The 20,877-nt window shown below is 40.4% G+C and overlaps 1 protein-coding gene across 10 annotated transcripts in view; it reads right to left on the bottom strand.

Moving 5' to 3' along the window:
- NRXN3 (neurexin 3) overlaps nucleotides 1-20,877 on the bottom strand; it is a 1,031,986-nt gene that overhangs the window by 555,477 nt on the left and 455,632 nt on the right. For all 10 annotated transcript variants that reach the window (XM_087747422.1, XM_087747424.1, XM_087747429.1 and 7 more), the window contains 3 exons: nucleotides 13,196-13,577; nucleotides 11,617-11,807; nucleotides 10,966-11,139 (listed from right to left, as the gene is read on the bottom strand). In XM_087747422.1, the coding sequence (XP_087603548.1) occupies nucleotides 10,966-11,139; nucleotides 11,617-11,807; nucleotides 13,196-13,577 (747 nt within the window). The remainder of the gene's footprint in view (nucleotides 1-10,965; nucleotides 11,140-11,616; nucleotides 11,808-13,195; nucleotides 13,578-20,877) is intronic.

Raw genomic sequence — 20,877 nt, 5'->3', positions numbered from 1 at the left:
AAAAGCCCAAAAGGTATTTTCAAGAACTGCAAGGCCAGCTCTTTGAGCTCTCTCAGTTCTAGCTTTTGTTAAGAACTCATCATCCCTTTCATCACCTAAATAAGGTTAGACATCTGGCAGGTTCCATATTTAAAGTTACCCATTGTCAGAAATAACTCAAAAGCCAGCATTCTGCAGTCCTCTGAAAATACAGCCGTTTATTCCAGTGCCTCAACAGAACCTGAACTCTTCATTCACCTAACCTCAGTTATGATGCCGAGTCCTTCTGTTCCAAATACGTGGCTGGTCTAAAAATTTCAGGGACTGGGACTAGTTAAAAATAACAAATATGCAAGTCTCTCATGGAAAACACATTTACCTCAAGGTGACAGGAGAAGGGAGTCAGCAGCAATGACAATCCATGGAGGATGGATCTACAAGGTGGCGTGTTTTTTTCCCTTCCATGAAACCTAGCATATACCTATCTTCCTCCCTCTTGTCACCATGCCACTCTCCATCTCTAAGCAACCTAAAAGGTCTTGAGCAAAGTGCTCATGTACATGCTGGTGAGGGAAGAACAACAACAACAACAAAAAAACAACCAAAAAACCCGCAACCATACATCAAAAAGCCAACTGCATAAAAGGGAGTATGCCTGGACCTCAGATGCAACAAGGGACAGGGAGAGACAAATAAAGTAGAGAAAGTAAACAGTATTCAGACATTCAGACACAGAAACTAAAAGCAGAAAGGAAAAACTGAAAGGGCTATACGTGAACAAGAAAAATACAGTCAATTGGAAAAACACCCTTCCCCACTGCAAATCACAGCAGTACAAAAGTACCAGGCCTCATGGCCTATTCTGAAATAACCAAACCTATTTAGCAAAGGTTGGTTTCCTGAAAAGCCAATAATTCACATTAGGTACTCAAAACAAACGTTTCCCTTGGGCTTCAATGTGATCAGGTGTCTCCATCTGAAGGGCAAATATTCCTATAGGGTTAAGACCTCTGTAACAATATGAGCTTGAGCTGGAATAATCTTCACAGCTGTGACAAGTCTTTAGGTTCTGAGGACTCTGGAAAAATCAAAACAACAAACAAATCTGTTCATTTGGACCTCTTCTCCATGCTGCAGCCACTTCAATGGACATCAAAAATCGAGCAGGAACTCCTGGGTATGTATTCTGAATTCTGATGGACACACAAGTGACTAGAGAGAACAGCAGCAGCTGTGGCCAGAGAGACATGATACCTGCTGATATCTAATGCAAGTCCCAAATTCCCTGCCATATTTTCAATGGATAGCACAGAACACCTTAATCTTAAAGCTACTTACACCCTAGTGTACTTCCAAGATGCTGCTTCTCCTCACGTCAGTCCCAACATATCCTTCCTATTCTTTCAAACCTCATCCTTTACCACTTTCATTTACATAAACTTCAGAAATCCCCTAGAGGCAGCACCTAATACTCTCTAAATCTCTAGCCTCTGTAAGACAGAGTACTTCAACTTTTTACAGCTAGGAATAGGCCAGAGATGCCAACAAAATGTGGTTCCAGTCAGATGCTCCACATGCATAGAGCACAATACTTCATACTAACTTCTGCCTACATCCAGGCTGTCAAATCTTTCAGATTCAATGTTTCATATAGATCCAATGGCTAATATTATCTCAGGCCGTCAGTATCTTTGTCTCTTGGGTAAGAGGGTGCCTCCTAATATGCTTCTGTCTATTAACAACTGCTACAGTGATAAACTGTTTACCCATTAAAATTTCCTTGGTGCCTCCAAATATATTTTTATCCTTTTCTACTGAGCCATAGATTGCCAAACTCTACCTAAAAACACAGATGATATTCTGAAGCAAAGGTAATTGCTACCTGCCTACACCTGGAATACGGAACAGGAATATTTTAATTTGAAAATTGTATCTATTGCATTAGATCAGGTCAACAATGTCACTAGGTCTTCGCACTAAACATGGTGAATAGAAAGGGAGTTTATGAAGCACATGGTTAAAGACACAAAAACTTAATTCCAGTGATATGTAAAATGTTGGGAAGTCTTGTCTCTATTTCAGAGAGTGAAACAGGAACACTCTGCATGTTTTCTCCCACAACAAAATCTCAGACTAAACCTGTGGCTTAGACACAAAAGTTCAAGGTGATTAAGCTGATACCATAACAGATACCATCTGTGGCTTCAGGACTCTTAAACACAGACACATTGTTCAATGCCTTTGACTTCCCCTTATACCTGAAACCATTCTCTCCTTTTCCATTAAAAAGGAGGAGCATTTTCTTAAACTTCCACAACATTCAGGAACAAATTAATTTGTACTCTATATTGCAGTCTCTCTAGCTGAGTTGGGAAGTACACTTCCACTATCATGTTTAGAGGGATAGACTTTCAACACAATGCAAAATATCTCTCCTGTTATACTAGTATCAAAGTCCTATTAATTTCTAATAAGCAGCTTTCCTCACTTATGTCCCAGCGAAATAGGGTATTTGTGTGTAATTGTACCATTAATCCTTCCTTCATTATATGTCTCCTAAGAATTAGCCTTCATCAAACTGGTTTTCTGTCAGCACTTTTTACCCCATCATCTCTCTGTATTTCAAGTAGCATGTTCTCTGTTACTACCTGGCCTCTCCTCTTTGAGCCATCTTCCTTGTTTTCTCCCAATTTTTCTCCCCTTTTCTACTGAAGCTACTCTAAGTCTCTTTAATGGCTTTCACTTGAGTAGCTTTAATATTTTCATACCATCCACATAGTCCTTAGCCTTTTGGCAACCTCGAACATCATTGATTGATCCCTTTTTACTTAGCAGGCAAAAGTAATAAAAGATGTCAGTAAGAATTTCACATGAGTATCAACATCGTGAGAGAGCCCTATCCACTTTGTAAAAAATCAGAGACTATCCAGTAAAAGGTTCTAAAAAAGACCTATGAGAGGTACAAAAATTAGCAGGTACAAAAGGCTCAGGCATGACCACTCACATGTTTGATCAATTATTGCTTGTAAAATGCCATCTAACTACTAAGGGAATTTGTAGTCAGCTTTTTGTTTTGTAAAGCTCTGAGGGTCTTCTATGCCTCTATACACAGCAGCTATTTGCCTGAACAATCATTAGGCATTTCAGGAAATCACCCTGTGCTCTTATGAATATTCAGAGATTGATACAGTCAAACCTCCCAGGTCAACAAAAACACCTCCATTGTTTGCCATGTCCTTCTTCAACCCAGATATCCCCTGCAGAAGGGCTGGGGTTTGTTATTCTGTTCCTGTCTCAGAGGTGTGACTGCATCCAGTAAAAGGCACCAAATGTTACATAAAAGCATCTTTCAGTTCAAACCAGTAACGGGGAAGAAGAACCTTCTCTACCTTGTAGGTCAGCTTTGGTCAACTCAACTTTGTTAGCAAAAAATAAAAAACAAACAAAAAAAAACCAAACAAACAAAAAAAGCAAAAAACAAACAACAGGTTAGTATAAAGGCAGATAAAGAAGGGTCACATCACTTTAAATAAAATAAAAGCAATTGTTACAACCATCACAGCCAATATGCGTAATCAATACATGCAGGAATGGCAACAAGGACACAGAGGGACATGGCTACCTTAACCCAACGAAGCAATAGATAACAAAACCACATACAAGAGAGAGGAAATGCATTTCATTCACATACACACAAGGTCACAGAATTTACAGGTAGTAGAAAGAAAAGGAAAAAATATCACATTCTTAACACCCATCTCAGCATTTACCAATAATTTAAGAGAGATTTTGTCTCATTTGAGAAATACTTAGAATCCATTTAAGTAGAAAAATCTATTTGACTTTCAGCACATCAGTCAAGAATATTTTTCTTTTGTTTCTACATCCAGGCTCTGGATCTGAACTTAAATCTTCTGTCTCTCATAAAAGCGCAGATTGCCCTGGCTTTTTGTCCAAAGTGGATTTATTGCCAGAAAGCCATAGGGGACTGCTAATTCTGGAAGACGACAACCTCTGTTTATCCCAAGAACTGAACTTGACACTGGATACAAAGTGACAATAAAACCTTGCTCCCTACACAAGCTGTTGCCTGCTCATAGATTTCAACACATCCTTAAGAAAACTTGCATCAACAGGCAAAGAGACAGCTCAGTCTTTAGACTCATATAATCTTCATCAATCTCATCAGAGCAATCAACAGAAATTACAGTAATACAAGCTCATGCTTTCACCTAGGTGGGAATGATCTTGTTATCTGTGGTCAAATCATAGTCCACATGGCAAAAGAGAATCATAAATCTACCAAGTCTGACTGACTGAAGATCCAAGTACACCTTCTTCAAATTGCAGAGCACAGAAAAGCAAAACAAAAACAATGCCACTGATGCTCTTCCATTTAGGCACAGGATTTTTTTTTTTTTTTTTTAAATGGAGTCCAGTTCACAAGGAAGCCACATAGATTTTTGATGTGTTATACCTTGATTCTAAGTTTTCTCTTTTAGCATGGAAAAAGCAGAGGACAAAACGGGAGTACAAGCAGCAATTCCTGAATCCCCTGCCACTGAAGGTTACATATTTCTATTATACAGCACAATGGGAACAACAAAACACCAAATCACTGACCTCATTTCTCAAAAGATGGGTATTTAAGAAATGCATACTCACCTTTATAACCTTCTGTTCTTAAAAAGTTCTAATATCACACCTGATATTGAAGAGAGATTGGTAGCTCACCCTTTCTGCCATTGTCTCATTTTACATTTACAACCCAATAAATTAGAACTGGCATGTACAGATGCCATTTCCTCTTGTTCCTACGAATTTTAACATTTTGAATCTTTGCTATTGTTTTACAGACCACGAATGACTCAAGATGGCTATTACCTTTCCTTTTGAGCTAATCAGATTTTTCTTCCCACTTCTGGAACTGCTCTACTACATAGAGACATAAAACCCCCAGAGCTCTTTAAACAAAATGCATAAGAAAGGGGGAAGGGTTGGAAAGAAGAGGAGGATGCATTTGTCCACGCATCTTCTTCAACACGTATTCTAACAAAGTAATTTCTGTGTAACAAACAAGCACATTTCCTAACTGCCCTGCTCCTCATCTTCTGGAGCAAAGCTTGTATTTGTTCCATAATTCCAGTAGCACTGTGACAACGGAATACTAAAGCATAAAGAACAGAAGAGCTGTCAAACCATCATGAAGTAAATTAACACTCCTCTCCTCAACGGACAACCTCTGATTCCACAGAAAGTGAAGTATCATCAGATTTGAAGTTTCACTACTGAGCAGATGAAGGGTAAAATCCTTTCTGACATTATCCTGCTGTGAGATTTTAAGCATGAGATTAGATTTTCTTTTTTCCACACACTGCTTAGTATGCAAAATGCATTTCTGTTTATCCAGCCTGTATGTGCCATTCATGCTTTTCATGCATCAGTGAATTCCAAAGGCTAACTATACTATTTCATAGAAAGTAGCCTAAGATTATGACTTTACCGCAGGATCTGGAAGAAGATTAAATTAGGACAAAAAGAAGTCCCAAAACCTCTGGAACTGTGTCAGCCAATTTAATAATAATCACTGTCTTTTGTGAAAAGCTGTTATCAGTGGAACAGGTGAGGAAAGGTGAAGAGGAGAGGAAAAAGCCACATCTCTAAAGCACATAGAAAACTGCCTTGTAGAAGAAATACATTGTTCTTTAACCACTGCTGTGAGGTTTGTTTGGCTGGGGGCAGGATGGGGTGAATGTGAGTATTTAGAACATGCAGCTGAATTTCAGATAGCTCTAGTGCCCATGGTAAGCAGCATAAGGATGTCCAAATAAAGGAAAGGAAAATACAGGAGAACATATGGCAAATTAATAAAGAGGTAAAAAAACCACCCCAAATGCAGGAAGTACTCATTAATATTTAGGGCAACGTCTTTAAACTCCACAAAAGGTTGGACATCTGCTTAACTTCTTCCAGGACCAGTGAGGAAAAGGTAGCGAGTCACTCAGTCTTGACTTTTGTGGATGGAATAAACTGATCCATTCATCTAGGAGTAAGACCAGGAATGAAGTTCCTAGCAAAAAGAATTTATTTTAGAAGTCTAGAATCAAGGAAGAGCTGATCCAAAGTTTAAATTGGTTTACTTTCAAGGAGGGAAAGAAGGTCACCTGGAACAACCTCCTCCATCCTCCAACTCTCATTCACACTACAGTGCAGACATCTTTTCTCTCAAGCTGTGTATGTCTGACATAGAAATGGAAATAGCCTGTATTACTCAAACTCAGGAGCTGTATAAAAATTTCCAACCACAGCCCATAGGCTGTTGAGCTGGAGACTGGAGAGAATCAAGTTACCACAGAGGGCATCTTTTCCTCAGTTTCTAATGCTTTGCTCATCTCTAGGGACCTCCACCCACTACTTTAAAGTGCTTTGCAAGACATAGTTGAATTTCATACTCTCGTCGCAAATAGATGAATACTATGTGCCTATTTTATGGGTGGGGAGAGCAAGGCCCAAAGTAGGTGGCAGACTTCCCTGCAAGCTTCCAGTAGAAGTGGGCATGAAGTCCTTTCTGAGACTTGACTTTGTCTCTTCAGAGTGTTTTATAGCCTGATCCAACACTGACACAAGGACCATTTAAGTCTTAACCACTTCTCTACCTTTTGTACCTTTTCTCTCAGACCCTCTCACCAACCCCTTTTTTTGGGTGGTGGTAGGGGGAAAGGCCCTCTTGTTACATAAAAGATGGTGATGAAAGCTACAGTTAGCATGAGAACTAAAGACATCCTGTGGAAAATGAATAAATATATTGGTATGATGTCATTATCCTGAAACATCATTCTTCTCACAGTTGTGTGTAGCACATCAACCCAGAACAGATTTTACACACCAGGCAGCAAGGTTTCTGGCTTTGTCAAATACCTTCCAGGGAAACACAAGCTGCCACTACAGATCTGACCAGACCTTCAAGATCAACAAAGAGCTGCCTGTTCCCAAAAAATCAGAAATGCAGCGGTTGCAAAAGAGCAATAAAAATAAACCAGACCACCACAGGCAAAAAAGAAGGGGTGTGTGGTGTAGAGCTTTAACTCCATGGGCTCATTTAACATTTCAGACACTACCTGGAAGAAGAGAACCCAAGAATCACCCACAAAATTCTTTGCCAAAAGCGATGGTCCTACAGGACACATCAAAACCCAAAACAGGTCAGTATGGCAGCTATCATCTTGTCCAGTGCACTGGTGATTGAGCAGCAGACTTCAAAAGGTGAAACCTTACTTTTGTACAGCACACAAGGAAGGTACATAACGCAAAAGGAAGCTGACACTTCAGCTGACAAATGGGGTAAAGAGGTTACTTAGCTGTGCTATCCCAAACAAATTCTACCATAGATAATTTAAAGAAATTATAGGAACAAAACTTATAGGCAAACAGAGATAAAGTAATTCTTGCCTGAGGTCTTGAACTGCCTTTTTTTTTTTTAGCACTACTATACACCATTAAACACCAACTACTTTCAGTCTCAAGGATGCCTGCATTTCAGTAAATGACTCCTATATATGGACTAAGGATGCTTTGGGATTCTCCAAGTTCCAAAGAAAAAGCTCTCACATAAATATAATTTATATTGAAAGTGCTTCCTGCTCCTGCTCAAATAGGAGTACTGCCTTACCCATCACTGGAACACAGCTAATTGTATGATGTTGTAGATTTGTGCCTTGGTGCACAGCAAAGCTGAACTATGCTTGAGCACATAAAAGGAACAATGTGGCCAAGGAAGTTCAATGGCTTGCTCAAACCGAATAAAAGGAGGTGGCCATAGAACCAAGACAATAAAGAATATTATTTTCCTATTAAAACTTGTGATTCTTAATTAGTGGTATAGAATAGGGTACTGAAATACATGAAGAGAGATAACAAATGCAAACAGGATGCAACAATGTCACCCATTTGTAGTAGTACTGGTCTGTCTTAGGTGGGACAGTGTTGCCTGCTGACCTACATCTCACATTCTACTGTTCTCCATGCTTTCTTCCTCCCCACAGCATTTGATTCTGTCCTGAGATCAAACTGACAGTTTCAGAGAAAAAAGCTGCCACCTTGTAATCTCCTCTGCTTCTGAAAGCAAAGCCGCAAGAGACAAGCATTAGCAGAAATCTCTCTCACACCACATATGGAAGGCAAGATTCATATGCAGGGATGGAATGACATTTAAGCATGCATGTTCTCATCATGTACGTGGTCCCACTGTCCTTCATGGTGAAATACGGACGTGTCCTGCAAATCAACACACAGCACAACTATTCACCCAAAAAGCCTGCAATTGTTTATTACAAAATCATTTAAACATCATGAGACATCAAGAACTGCTTGGGACTCCAGCCCTTAAAAGCATTGTTAAGACTGCACCCAAGATGACTTCAGATGGAAACAAAACAGGGAGACTTAAATAAGGACCGAACATGCTTAGAGTTTTTCTTTCCTTAGGGAAAGGGAAGATAGGCGTGACTTCCAGTGGCAACTCGAAGAACAGGCACCATCAGGCAGCAGTCAAGATGTGAGATCATAGAATCATTAAGGTTGGAAAAGACCCTTAAGATCATCGAGTCCAACCGTTAACCTAGCACTGCCAAGTCCACCACTAAACCATGTCCTCAAGTACCACGTCTACCCGTCTTTGAAATACCTACAGGGATGAAGACTCAACCACTTCCCTGGGCAGCCTGTTCCAGTGCCTGACTAGTCTTTCAGTGAAGCATTTTTTCCTAATATCCAACATAAAAGATGAAGTCTTGGGGATTGCTGTGATTCAAAAAACAAATGACACAGCTTCCTAGTGACCTAATTCTCAGTTTTTTTACTAATCCTAAACATGTTGGCAAAGAGAATGGCTTCCTCTTCAGCAGTTCCCTTGGTACTGAGCAGGGACCGTTCAGGAAGACAGCACAGGCACTGCTTTGCAAGATCAATTTCTTCCAAAGGAAAAATGAGGGCCGCCATTGACTTTCGCACCTAGTTTTTTAGGTTTGTCTCCAACTTTGAATCTTGTCTGAAGGGCTTTAGAAGAGAAGGGGAACTCACATTCCTGACATTTCTAGAGTGAACCAATCTCCACATTCAGGCAGCAGCTGTGCTGGTACAAGATTGGCACACAAAGTGCCACATTACATGTTTTGGGAGTGGCACTGACATTACCCAACCTCAGTAACAGGATAGTAAATCAAAGAACTACACTGGGTACAGGAGAAGGAAACACCATAGCTCTAATAATGGTGCAGAGTCTTCTGGGAAAGCATCATGACTCTGTTCCTGAGCCACACACAGAACAACAGGTTAGTCTAATGAGAAGTCCTTTGAAGAAGAAGAGCTAGTAGAGATAACATGCAGGCTATATAGCCAACAGATAAAGCTAATTTTAAATAGAAGGGTTACCAGAAATCACTAATATTAAAGAAGTGCTTTCAGTGCACTGAGGATAATCAGAAAAGATATTTTCAAAAAAAGCAAATACTTTTTTTTTTTTCCTTCAACCTTGTAAAGAACAACACAGAAAAGATGCACTTCTTTTGGCATTTTGGCTCTGCCACAAACGGGCAAAGCCACAAATTCTGCTACACTATGCTCATTTCCATAAGGAACAATGTGGTTAATAGACACTATAAAATACAGCAGAAAGACAGAAAAAAGAACAGCCTACAGCTGTGCAGCACTTACCAATGCTGTGAAATTAGAGTTGACATTGAGCGAGTTCCTGTTACAGGACACAAAATTTCTACAAACCAGAGTATTATTGTGGGAGTGTGGAAGGAGGGCTGAGGCACAGGAGCTCCCAGCCAACCAGAACATTGGGAGACAAGGAAAGGACTAGATTTAATTGGACTGCCAATTTGGTGTTTCATGAATACTCAAAGATAGCACTAAGATGACACTTTCAATCCTAAGCAGGGACAGTCTCGACAAGTGGCAAGGCTTCAGCATGATGTAACCTGTAATCTTGACATGGTAGGGAAATATGATCAAGGAGTAATTTCACTCTGTGTAGACCTGTCTTGAAGGATCAGTTCAGGACATACATTTTCTTAGCAAACATGCATACCAGACAACTTAACTGATAAAACCATCTTCCTCTAGTGACTGGTAGCCAACACAGCAGACTGGTATTCAGTGGAGCTAGACATAATGATGATTTTCATTTAGCCCAGCCAGCAAAACCTTGGGGTTTTTGATGCTAAGTATCCCAAGTGCTTTGGGAATCGATGCCATATGCATGTTACCGACTCAGTGCTGCCGATGTCAATATTCTTTTAATTAATGGGAGCTTAGTAGGAACAGTAGATTATTTAAAGAAGCTTCAGAAAAGCACTACCATTTACATGCTTCAAAAAGTCAGTCATCACATTTGTTTCTAAACTGGCTGGAAACAAGAAACTACAGAAGAGAAAGGTTTTCCACACAGCGGAGACAATGCCCCCAGTTCTTTCATTGGAGGCCCACCTCCTCAAAAAGGAACTTCTGTTTTGGTCCAGTCTTCACCCTTCAGTTCCTTCTACCTTCCATCTCCCCTGCCTCTACCTGGTCTTCAAAAAACTTACTTCTGTGGATCCTATAAAAGGGCACTCTGAAGCAGAAGTGAATTGAAGGCTCAGAGCCTCTTTCAAAGTATTTTAAGAGTACTCTAATGTTAATAAACCACTCTGAAAAAAGTACTAGTAAATAGTAGTCCATCCCAGCACCATCCTTTCCACTGCTGGAGGTACCGCCTCATAGTAGATGGAGTATGCAAGAGAACAGCTGCTAAGCCACTCACAGAAGCTAGCTATCCTTAAGCTGCATTTGGGAGCATTTGGAAGACATAAGCATAGTGAAGGATGTCACAATGAAAGCAAACTAATGAAATGGACAGTAAGGTGGACAAGTAAATGCACAAGGGGCAGTAATGATGTAAGAGGGGAGTGCTTGAAAGGGCAACTTCACTGAAATCAATTATACCTTCGCATCCACGCTCAATCTGCCCACTGCGGTGCAGAGCGTCATTGATTAGATCAGGCAGACGCCCATTCAAGTCCACAGATGCTAGACAGCCCTGAAAGCCATCACGTGAGGCCACTAGCTTCGGGAGGTTGCTATACATGCCTTGAGCTAGGCCAGCAATGTAGAGATCACCTAGAGGAGAAAGGGGTAAACATACAAAAAGGAGGAAGTTACATACCTTCTAGAGTGGCTTTCCCCACCTCCTGACATGAACATAGCAGGCTGAACAGCTGCTCAGAAAAAGTTAAAAGCAGAGCAAGATATTATGCAAGAAGTCATTTCTGCCTGCTTTACTACAAAAACAAACAAACAAACCCAAAAACCACACACAAACAATAAACCTCTCAAAAAACAAAAACACAGCTGTAATTGCATCCTAACTAGGAAAAACTATAGGATGACAATCAATTTCTGAAAAAGCAAAATATGACAAACTATTCTGCTACAGGAAGTTGCCAAACAGAGAAAATGAAAAATGAAATTGAAAGCCAAAATCAGCAAATTCTAGATTTACTGTTCTGTAATGCATGGTTCCTGCAAGCTTTCTCTTGTTTACTGGTTGAGCCCTGCAAGAATAAAGGGGGGAACTGTCGGTCTTGTCAAATTTACCTTTAAGATCCAGATTTTTGGCACCATTGATAACCTGAGTGACCACCTTAGTGTCCACCTTTAGGCTGTGTGTGTTACTGTTATCTCTGGTGATGACTACATTGTGCCATTGGTTGTCATTAAGAGGACGATCACTGTTGCCTTTGATAACATTAGGTCCGTTTCCAAGGTCAAACACATAGTGTATATACCTGTAAACATAGCAAGAACTAGTTAAAATTGTGTAAGAACTCCAGCACTATTGACTCTTATTCTAGCCAGAATTGATAAGTTGACTTACAAAAGTCATGAAGGGAAGTATCTCTGGGTTAGAAAGTTCTAGTAAGCAAAATATTAGCCACTGATTTGAAAAAATCTAGTTGTTTCCTTTCCACCAAGAAAGCGTAAGGATTAGTATTTTGAGATGATGACATTTGGAGTAATCAGAGTCCAACCATAAAGCATTCCTCTTTTTTACAATGTTCTCACCGATCCACAAAAACTGTCTGTGCATTTAATATTTTTTTTAAATTGGTAATATCAATAAATATACTGGAGAGCAACACTAGATATATGCTTATTTGGGGCATATACTCCTCAGATTCATTCTGAGTTTCGAATAACTCCCTTAAGAAGTTAATTGGGAAACTCACTCAAAATATTGTACTAAAATTCACCTGAGATCCTAGGCTTTTTCAAACAGCTGGAAAACAATTAGCAAAGCTTTTGGCAAAAAATAAAGAGTCTAACGAAGACTGAAGTCGTGTGAATGTTACCCTGAATTATTTATATAGTTCAAACACAGAAATCCACCAGAGGATAGAAGAGAAATATTCTACTTAGAAGGGGGGGGGGGGAGAGAACAAAATTCAACTCTCAACAGAGCACCAGGAGCTCGTGACTCTTGCTTTTTTTATTACTCAATGTCCCACTTACAGAAATATGTGCGAAGTTAAAAATGAAATAGGATTGAAATATAGTTATACTGAAATAAACTGAACTAGTAAACTGTATTTGTGGAAAACATGTCTACTGTGACTAGATGAGTACAAGAGATCAAAATTTGTTCAGCTAACACAGGATTTTTTTAAAATAAACTATTGGTCTTGCGAAAAGAATATAGTGTCTCAAAAGCAAGCCAAGTTCGCTTTTCCTCAAGCATCACCAGCAGAAACACAAATTCAGCAGCCCATATGCTCTTTTTTTCCTTCAGTGGAGATGCCAGAAACACAACGAGCCTGTTACAGGAGAGGAAAAAAAAAAAAAAAAGCAGGAGACAGAGCCCTCAGCACATCTCCTCCTCCTCTGTGCTATTCTGCAAGGTTAACAGGGCAAAACGTTAGCCTAACTAGATCCAAAGGACTTAAAACATTAATGTTTCAAACTATGAAAGTGTCCTTCCCTCAGCCACAGGGGGAAATTGGTGATAAAATCAGGAGTCTTAAGCTTCAGTGTATGTCTAAGTGCTTTGTCATACACCTCAAAAAACAAAGAAAACATGAGTATGAGGTGAATTTCTCTTTATGCAAGCATTTTAAGCTTACCTATAAGTAAGTTTATCTATAAATAAGCTAGTAGAATATATCAGAAAGTCACTTACCCCTTGACTAGTTCAACTGCGATGAAGTCATTGCCGTCACCACTATTAAAGAGGATGAAGCCATCAGCTGAGGTGGTCTTGAACTGAAAGAAGAGGTGCATGGATGTATAAGCCTGCAAGGTGGCCAAGCTCAGGTAGCTGCTCTTGGTCTTGAATGTCACAGGGTCGGCTATAATGTTACGGAGACCAAAGCGTGCCTTCAGCTCACAATAGTCAATGTCACCATTCTTGCACAGGTCAATGTAGAGCATCCCATTGAACATAAGGCTCTGGAGGTGGCCAATGAAGCTGGAGGGTATGACAGAGATATACCGTTTCTCCGTCATGATCCCTGTCTCGATGTTGTGGAACTCCAAGCGGGTGTGATCACCAACCATTGTGCCTGAAGGACACAAACAAAGAACATGCAGAAAGCCCAGAGATCAGTAACAGGTTATACAGAGCCCTTCACCCTCCAGTTTCCAGACTAATAGCACTACTAACTTAATCCTATCTGATCGCTGTTCAGCAGCTTGCATAAGAAAGAATGTATAGACTCTTGATGGAGAGGCTTGAGTCTAGCAGTTGCCAAAAACTGGCAAATAGAGAAGACAGGACTAAAGGGCCATGGGCAGCAAGCCCTGTATTTTTCCCTGTGCTTCACAGACTTTCTTGTTTACGAAGAAGACTAGGTCTCTCCCTTAAAGCCTACAGTGATCTGTTTGATCCAACAGTCCATCTGCCAAACAACTCAGACACTTCTGAAACAACTCTTACAAGTGCACTTCCTGAAAACACTCAATAAGCATAGATTAATATAAAAAGAGCAGAATGAGAAGTGAGAACAGTCATAAACCTGCTGATATCTATTCCATTGTTCTCTCCTGGTGCCTGATGTTTTTTCTCTTGTTTTAAGAGCACGGCAGGAGGGAAACACACAAGAATGCAACAGGCAAAAAGCCCTCCATATATTTAAATCATCAACCTATCACTTGGGCTATTTGTCACATTATGATGGATTTTAACCTCTTAATTAAAATATTCAAGCTATTCAGTATACCAAATATGTCAGACTACTCTTGAAGCATATTTAAATGTCTCAGTAAGCGTGCTAGGCATCAGTGGCTTAGACACAGAACCCACACAGACAGATGAAATACAACAGTATGCTAAAAGACTAATTTAAGTACAAAGACAAGTTGGGCAACATCAGAATGAAAACCATTACAAACAACCTTATTTTAGTCCTCGACAGTTCTTCATCAATACAGTTTTAACTATTTGGTCACATAAGCAAGTATCTTTTCTACACAGACCTTGTGCCATTTAGTATACACCAGGAATAATATTAAATTCATTAATGACTCAACATTTAATTGTTTTCTCATCATTCAATGTACAACCATTATTCAAACTCTGCTACAAATACGCTGTTATTTTTTCTCTCATTAAATTTTCTGCAGTGTTGTATTGAGTTTACGTGGCGAGGTGCTGGCTGCGGGGTGGCTGCAGGGCGGCCTCTGTGAGGAGAGGCTGGGACTGCCCCGTGCCGGGCACAGCCAGTTCCAGATGGCTCTGCAACAGATCCTCTGCAGGGCACCGTTGAGCCCCACAGCCAAGATGTGGTGCCTCTGGAAAAGCATATTTAAGAAAGGGCAAAATGCTGCCCATGAGTGAGGAACAAAGGGAAAAAATAAAGGACAAACAAACAAAAACCTTGTAAACACCAAGGTCAGAAAAGGAGGAGGGGGATGAGGCACTTCAGGTGCCAGAGTGGAAATTCTCCAGCAGCCCATGGAGAAGACCATGGCAGAGCAGACACCCAGACTGCAACCCATGGAGAGCCCACACAGGAGCTGGCTTTCCTGACAGCCTGTGGAGAGGACCCATGCTGGAACACTTCATGAAGGACTGCCACCCATGGGAAGGACCCACAGTAGAGCAGGGGAAAAGTGTGAGGAGGAAGGAGTGGGAGAGAGGAGCTGTTACAGAGCTGATCACAGCCACCATTCCCTGTTCCCCTACCACTGAGTCGGGCGGAGATCGAAGAGTCAGGAATGAAGGAGCAAACCTGAGAAAAGGAGAGGGTGGGGGAGGGTGTTTTACTTTCTCTTTGTTTCTCACCATCCAACTCTATTTTTAATTGGCAATAAATTAAATTAATTTTCCCCAAGTCAAGTCTGTTTTGTCCATGACAGTAATTGTTATGTAATTTGCCTATCTTTATCTTGAACCATGAGCCTTCTCATCCTATTTTGTCCCCTGTCCTATTGAGGAGAGGGAGTGAGAGAACAGCTGGGTGGGTGTCTGGCAGCCAGCCACGGTCAACCCACAAGTTCAGCAGCACAGTGTGCAAATTATCCTCAAATATTCACTTCATCTTCTACCACTCCTGCAAGATTAAGGAATATTATTTTCAATTTTATTTACACAAAGCTGAGGAACAGAGAGATCAACATATAAATAGTTTTGGATCTCAAAAAAGAAATATTTGGCATCCCTTTTAGTGGAATATGTAACAACTTTGGAGCACTCACTGCTTTTAAGGGTGAGCACTTCTAGAAATAAGATTCTGAACTGGGTTTGCGTGGCAATGTTTTGGTAGCGGGGGGCTACAGGGGTGGCTTCTGTGAGAAGCTGCTAGAAGTTTCCCCTATGTCCAACAGAGCCAATGCCAGCCGGCTCCAAGACAGACCCGCCGCTGGCCAAGGCCAAGCCCATCAGCAACGGTGGTAGCGTCTCTGTGATAACAGTGTTAAGAAGGGCGGGGGGGGAACCTGCGCAACACCAACTGCAGCCAGAGAGAGGAGTGAGAATACATGAGAGGAACAACTCTGCAGACACCAACGTCAGTGAGGAAGGAGGGGGTGGAGGTGCTCCAGGTGCCAGAGCAGAGATTCCCCTGCAGCCCGTGATGAAGACCATGGTGAGGCAGGCTGTCCCCCTGCACCCCATGGAGGTTAACGGTGGAGCAGATATACCCACCTGCAGCCCATGGAGGACCCCATGCCGGAGCAGGGGGATGCCTGAAGGAGGCTGTGGCCCCCTGGGAAGCCCGCACTGGAACAGACTCCTGGCAGGACCTGTGGACCCGTGGAGACAGAGGAGCCCACGCTGGAGCAGGTTTGCTGGCAGGACTTGTGACCCTGTGGGAGACCCACGCTGAAGCAGTCTGTTCCTGAAGGACTGTACCCTGTGTAAGGAACCCAGGCTGGAGCAGTTCGTGAAGAACTGCAGCCCGTGGGAAGGACTCACGTTGGAGAAGTTCATAGAGAACTGTCTCCCGTGGGGGGGTATTCCATGCTGGAGTAGGTGAAGAGTGTGAGGATCCTCCCCCTGAGGAGGAAGGAGCAGCAGAGACAACGTCTGATGAACTGACCGCAACCCCCATTCCCCGTCCTCCTGCACCCCTCGGGGGGAAGAGGTAGAGAAATTGGGAGTAAAGTTAAGCCCAGGAAGAAAGGAGGGGGAAAGGTGTTTTTAAAATGTAGTTTTTATTTCTCATTATCCTACTCTGATTTGACTGGTAATAAATTGAAATTTTTCCCAAGTCAAGTCTGTTTTGCCTGTGATGGTAATTGGTGAGTGATCTCCCTGTCCTTATCTTGACCCACAAGCCTTTTGTTATATTTTCTCTCCCCTGTCCAGCTGAGGAGGGGAGCGATAGAGCGGCTTTGGTGGGCACCTGGCATCCAGCCAAGGTCAACCCACCACAGATTCACAATCCCAAATGAGTACCTCCCTAAAGGACAGGTACAATTAGTGATTAACTGTGAAAGATCTGACTTCAAGTGACTTATCCAGCTTTCTGTAGGAACTCTAAGGTAGAGAAGTCAATTCCTCTCAACTGCATTCACATGCATTACATAGAGGTTCCTCTCCTCTTTTTTACCATGCTATTTCTCATTCACTACAGACTTTTCAAGATGGATCTTAAAAACAAGCGCCTCCTTTAATACAAAGACCTATGTCAACCTGTTTGCTGTATTGTCCTTTCTTACTGTAAGCAGGAAAGCAAAGCTCCTGTAGAAAAGGGCAGCAGCAAATACGAAATTAGACAACATCAAAATGCATACACAGACCTATCTACTTTCAACTTCTCCATCCCTTCGCATGTTTCTCTACTTAACCTTCTAGTATGTTGCTATTATAATTACTGCACAGGTAAAGTCCTTTGGTTTACGTTTTCCAAAGGAAACAACCACACCACCTGTTGGTCCCTCTGCCTCCAATAACATTTTAACATGCTGGTCAAATTCAGTCAGGTTTAAAAGAACAAAAAGGTCAAAAATATTTAAATTCATACTAGTTTTGTGAAAATTGACACCTGGATAAAGACCTGAATAAATGTTTCGAGTGTGCTATAGACAGACAAAATTTAGCAATGATATCCTGCTTGATTGCATCTGCTGGTGAGTTAGCATATATACACAACTCTTGACTAGTTGCTGCAAGAGATATTTCTGAGTCATTGGGACTATACCTGGGAGTCACACCGATCACCATAGCTGAGTCCAGGACAAACTCCTCTTTTAATTCCCCCAGGTCATATCAACTGGGACTTACAAGCTTTCTCCTATTCTGTGCTATCTCCTGAAATATCCTAGCATGTCTCACCTAAACAGTTCCAGGCGTTAAAAGACCAAAAAAAAAAAAAAAAAAAAAAAAAAGATATATTGATAGGCCTTTCAAGACTTTTCCTACTACTTGCAACATATCCTTTTTTTCTGTTGGAGATAGAATGAAAGCTGAAAACATTTTTAAGACACTTGGATGATACATCTTGGCTTGTGGTGTATAAAGAGTCAGATTAAATGAACTGATGGTCTCTTTCTTGCTTAGATCCTTTCGAAACACTGAAATATTCCTAACTCATCTCTCATAATCATGTACAAAGTGCAATTTTTCAGTTTATACTTTGTCCAAATGCTATCAAGGTTTTGCAAAGACAGCAAACAAGCACAGTTATTAGAAAAAATGTTTTCAAGTATCTGTTCCAAATAAGAAGAGAAAATATTATGCAAAACAATTTGTTTCTTCACTTATTCCCAATTTTAGCAGTGGATCTAAACTTAAAGACAATTATACAAAGACCATTGACATGGAAACCTTCAACTCAAGCAGACACAGCTGGACAAACTTACAAGCAGCTGAAGAGAGTCACATATTTCTGACTATTCAGAAATTCAGGTGTCAGTACCAATGAAAATGTTTTTAAATCCTGAAACAGTTCTTTACCAGAAATAATACTTTATTTTCAGTTCACAGGAACTGAAACTGTATATGGGAAAGTCTGTTTAGACTAACCATCTCACTTCCACTACTGTGATTGTTAGGGGCTGTTTCAGTTTTAGTGTAAGCAAATGAAAATTTCTGATTTTTCCAAACCAGAACTGTATTTTCTTAAAAACAAAATAAAATTTTAAAAATCACTTAACGAAAAAATCCCACTTCTCTACTTTAAAAGATTAGAAAAATAAAATGTAGAGACGTCAAGGACCAAGATCAAGAAAACTCCTCTCCTTAGCTCTTCTACCCTTAGATAAATGCAAAGAAGAAGTTGCCGGAGTAGGAAAGAAAAGCCAGGCCTGGGAAATCTGGAGTACACTGGGACAGGGAACGCAAATATAGGGGACATTAGAAATGGAGTCAGGGAGGTTGGAAGAGGTGAACCCAGAATTTTAGAAAAAGTGAAAAATGAGAAAAATGGGACTGGCTTAAGACAAATAGGACAGTGATAGCAGTGGTAGTGCAGAAAGTCAGGAGTAGTTCAGTGAAAAGCTGAAAAGGACATAACAATACAAGACCAGAATCAGGACAGAAATACATTTTCTTAAGAAATCAAGGAGTGAAATCCAGTATTCTCTTATCTCATTAGCTGTCAGCCTCATCTGCAGAGTTCTCCAATTCCTCCACTGTGCTCTGTAGAGAGTATTGTAAATACCACAGCAATCAGCAGCTCTTTAGTTCAAGTGGTAGCAGACAGAAAAAATTCCAGCCTCCTCTAGTATTTGGGTGCTAGCAAGATGTTGTAGGGAGGAATATGACTGCTATATTTGTGTCTCATTTATCACTGATGTTCTGAGGGTTTTGTGATTAAGCAGCAAAATGCTGTCCAGAGGAACTGGATTCTGTCTCTCCCTTAGATGTCCTGCAGGAAGCCAAGTCAGTCACTTCATTACAAATTTTTTACAGGTGTCATCAATTGTCTAGACCTAGTTCTCCAAGTAGCAGGGTTGAGCTAATTTACAGGATCCAATTTAAAGACATGCTGAATATTTGTGCATGCAAATGACTGAAAAATCATGCTAAATTGGTACCAAATACATCCAACTTTAATCTTGTGCCTTGCTTCCAAACCTGTAAAATGGGAAAAAGACACCTACTCGCTTCATATAACATAGAGATGGGAATAAATCCAGTTACAGCTTTAGTTCTGTATAAACATATTGATGAGTAGCACACAATACACACACACAAAAAAGGAAAAACAACAGCTCTATATTTAGATCAAAATTTAGTTGGCGTGCATTGTTCCAAACAAGCAATAAGAAAGAAAGCGGCAATCAAATAGGCTGTTTATTTTCACTGTGGGCCCAATTTAGACTTCTGATCTATGCCTAAAGACAGCAAGAATCCTGTGGAAAAATCTATGTGACCACATCATTGAAGACTCTATCATCTGGCCAAGGAAGTGGGATGCAGATTGCACAGAAAATCTTAACTCTGGCTTTTCTGACTTTTGACTTTGCCATGATGGCATTCTTTTAACAGATATTTTTAGCTGTAATGCCTCTTTAATTATGTAATTCATATACATGTACATATGCACATCCTATTTTAGTATAGGATTGTATCATTATTATTTATAAACTCAGTTTCATGAAAAAGACTTCAAAAAAACAGATGGCTTTTTGGGGATGGAGTTGGTAATGCAGAAAGTGCCACCTCATGGTGCTCGCTAAAAAAGCATATCCAGAAGAACTGTTCTTAAATGCAGAAGTAAACAGGATGAAGTGTTTACCACAATGTTTCACTGATTCAGAAAGTTCCCTCTTAAATAAAATTTCATTTCCCTACAAGCTAATGTTGACTAAGCCTCCACCAATTCCAACAAGGAGAGGGAAAGAGTCTTCTTTCATATGCTTCTGATTCTCTTTTGCAAATTCTCAGCCTATATAGCACAGCATATATTTATTTCAGAGGGAAAATATATATCAAGTAATTTTCCTATAAACCCACTTCTTTGGGCTTATTTCAAAATCCTGACTCATGGCTTTCCAAATAATCTAATTACCACATTACTTACAATTAGTTGCATTCACACAGTAGATAAGAACTTTTTGTGGAGATAGAATATAGTATTCTGGCACTGCCTATGGCAGCCATTCCTTCTAGTTGCCTTCCGAGTAGAAGCTACTCAGAAGAGAGGACATCAGTATTTGGTGAAACAGCATGGGTCACAAGTAAATAAACATACCCATATCAGTATTGCATCCAGGGTTACTGTTGTCTGCAATTCTATTATCAGCCTTCAGACTGCCTCAAAAAATTAGTTCCTACAGTTATATACAGCTATGAGAATTTTAAACCTTCAAAAAAAGAAAAAATAAGTTTCTGGCTCTTGCAGCTGTGGGTAAAGGGACCAGAAAAGTATCACCTTTAAAATTTTGTAATAAAAAAAGATCAATCTAAAGTACCTT

The sequence above is a fragment of the Nipponia nippon genome, unplaced genomic scaffold (genome assembly GCF_047370975.1).
Source record: "Nipponia nippon isolate SJK-2023a ecotype South Korea unplaced genomic scaffold, ASM4737097v1 scaffold_11, whole genome shotgun sequence".
NCBI classification, from domain to species: Eukaryota; Metazoa; Chordata; class Aves; order Pelecaniformes; family Threskiornithidae; genus Nipponia; species Nipponia nippon.
Note: the sequence above shows the minus strand (reverse complement) of the source record. Positions and strands in the feature narration are given on the sequence as shown.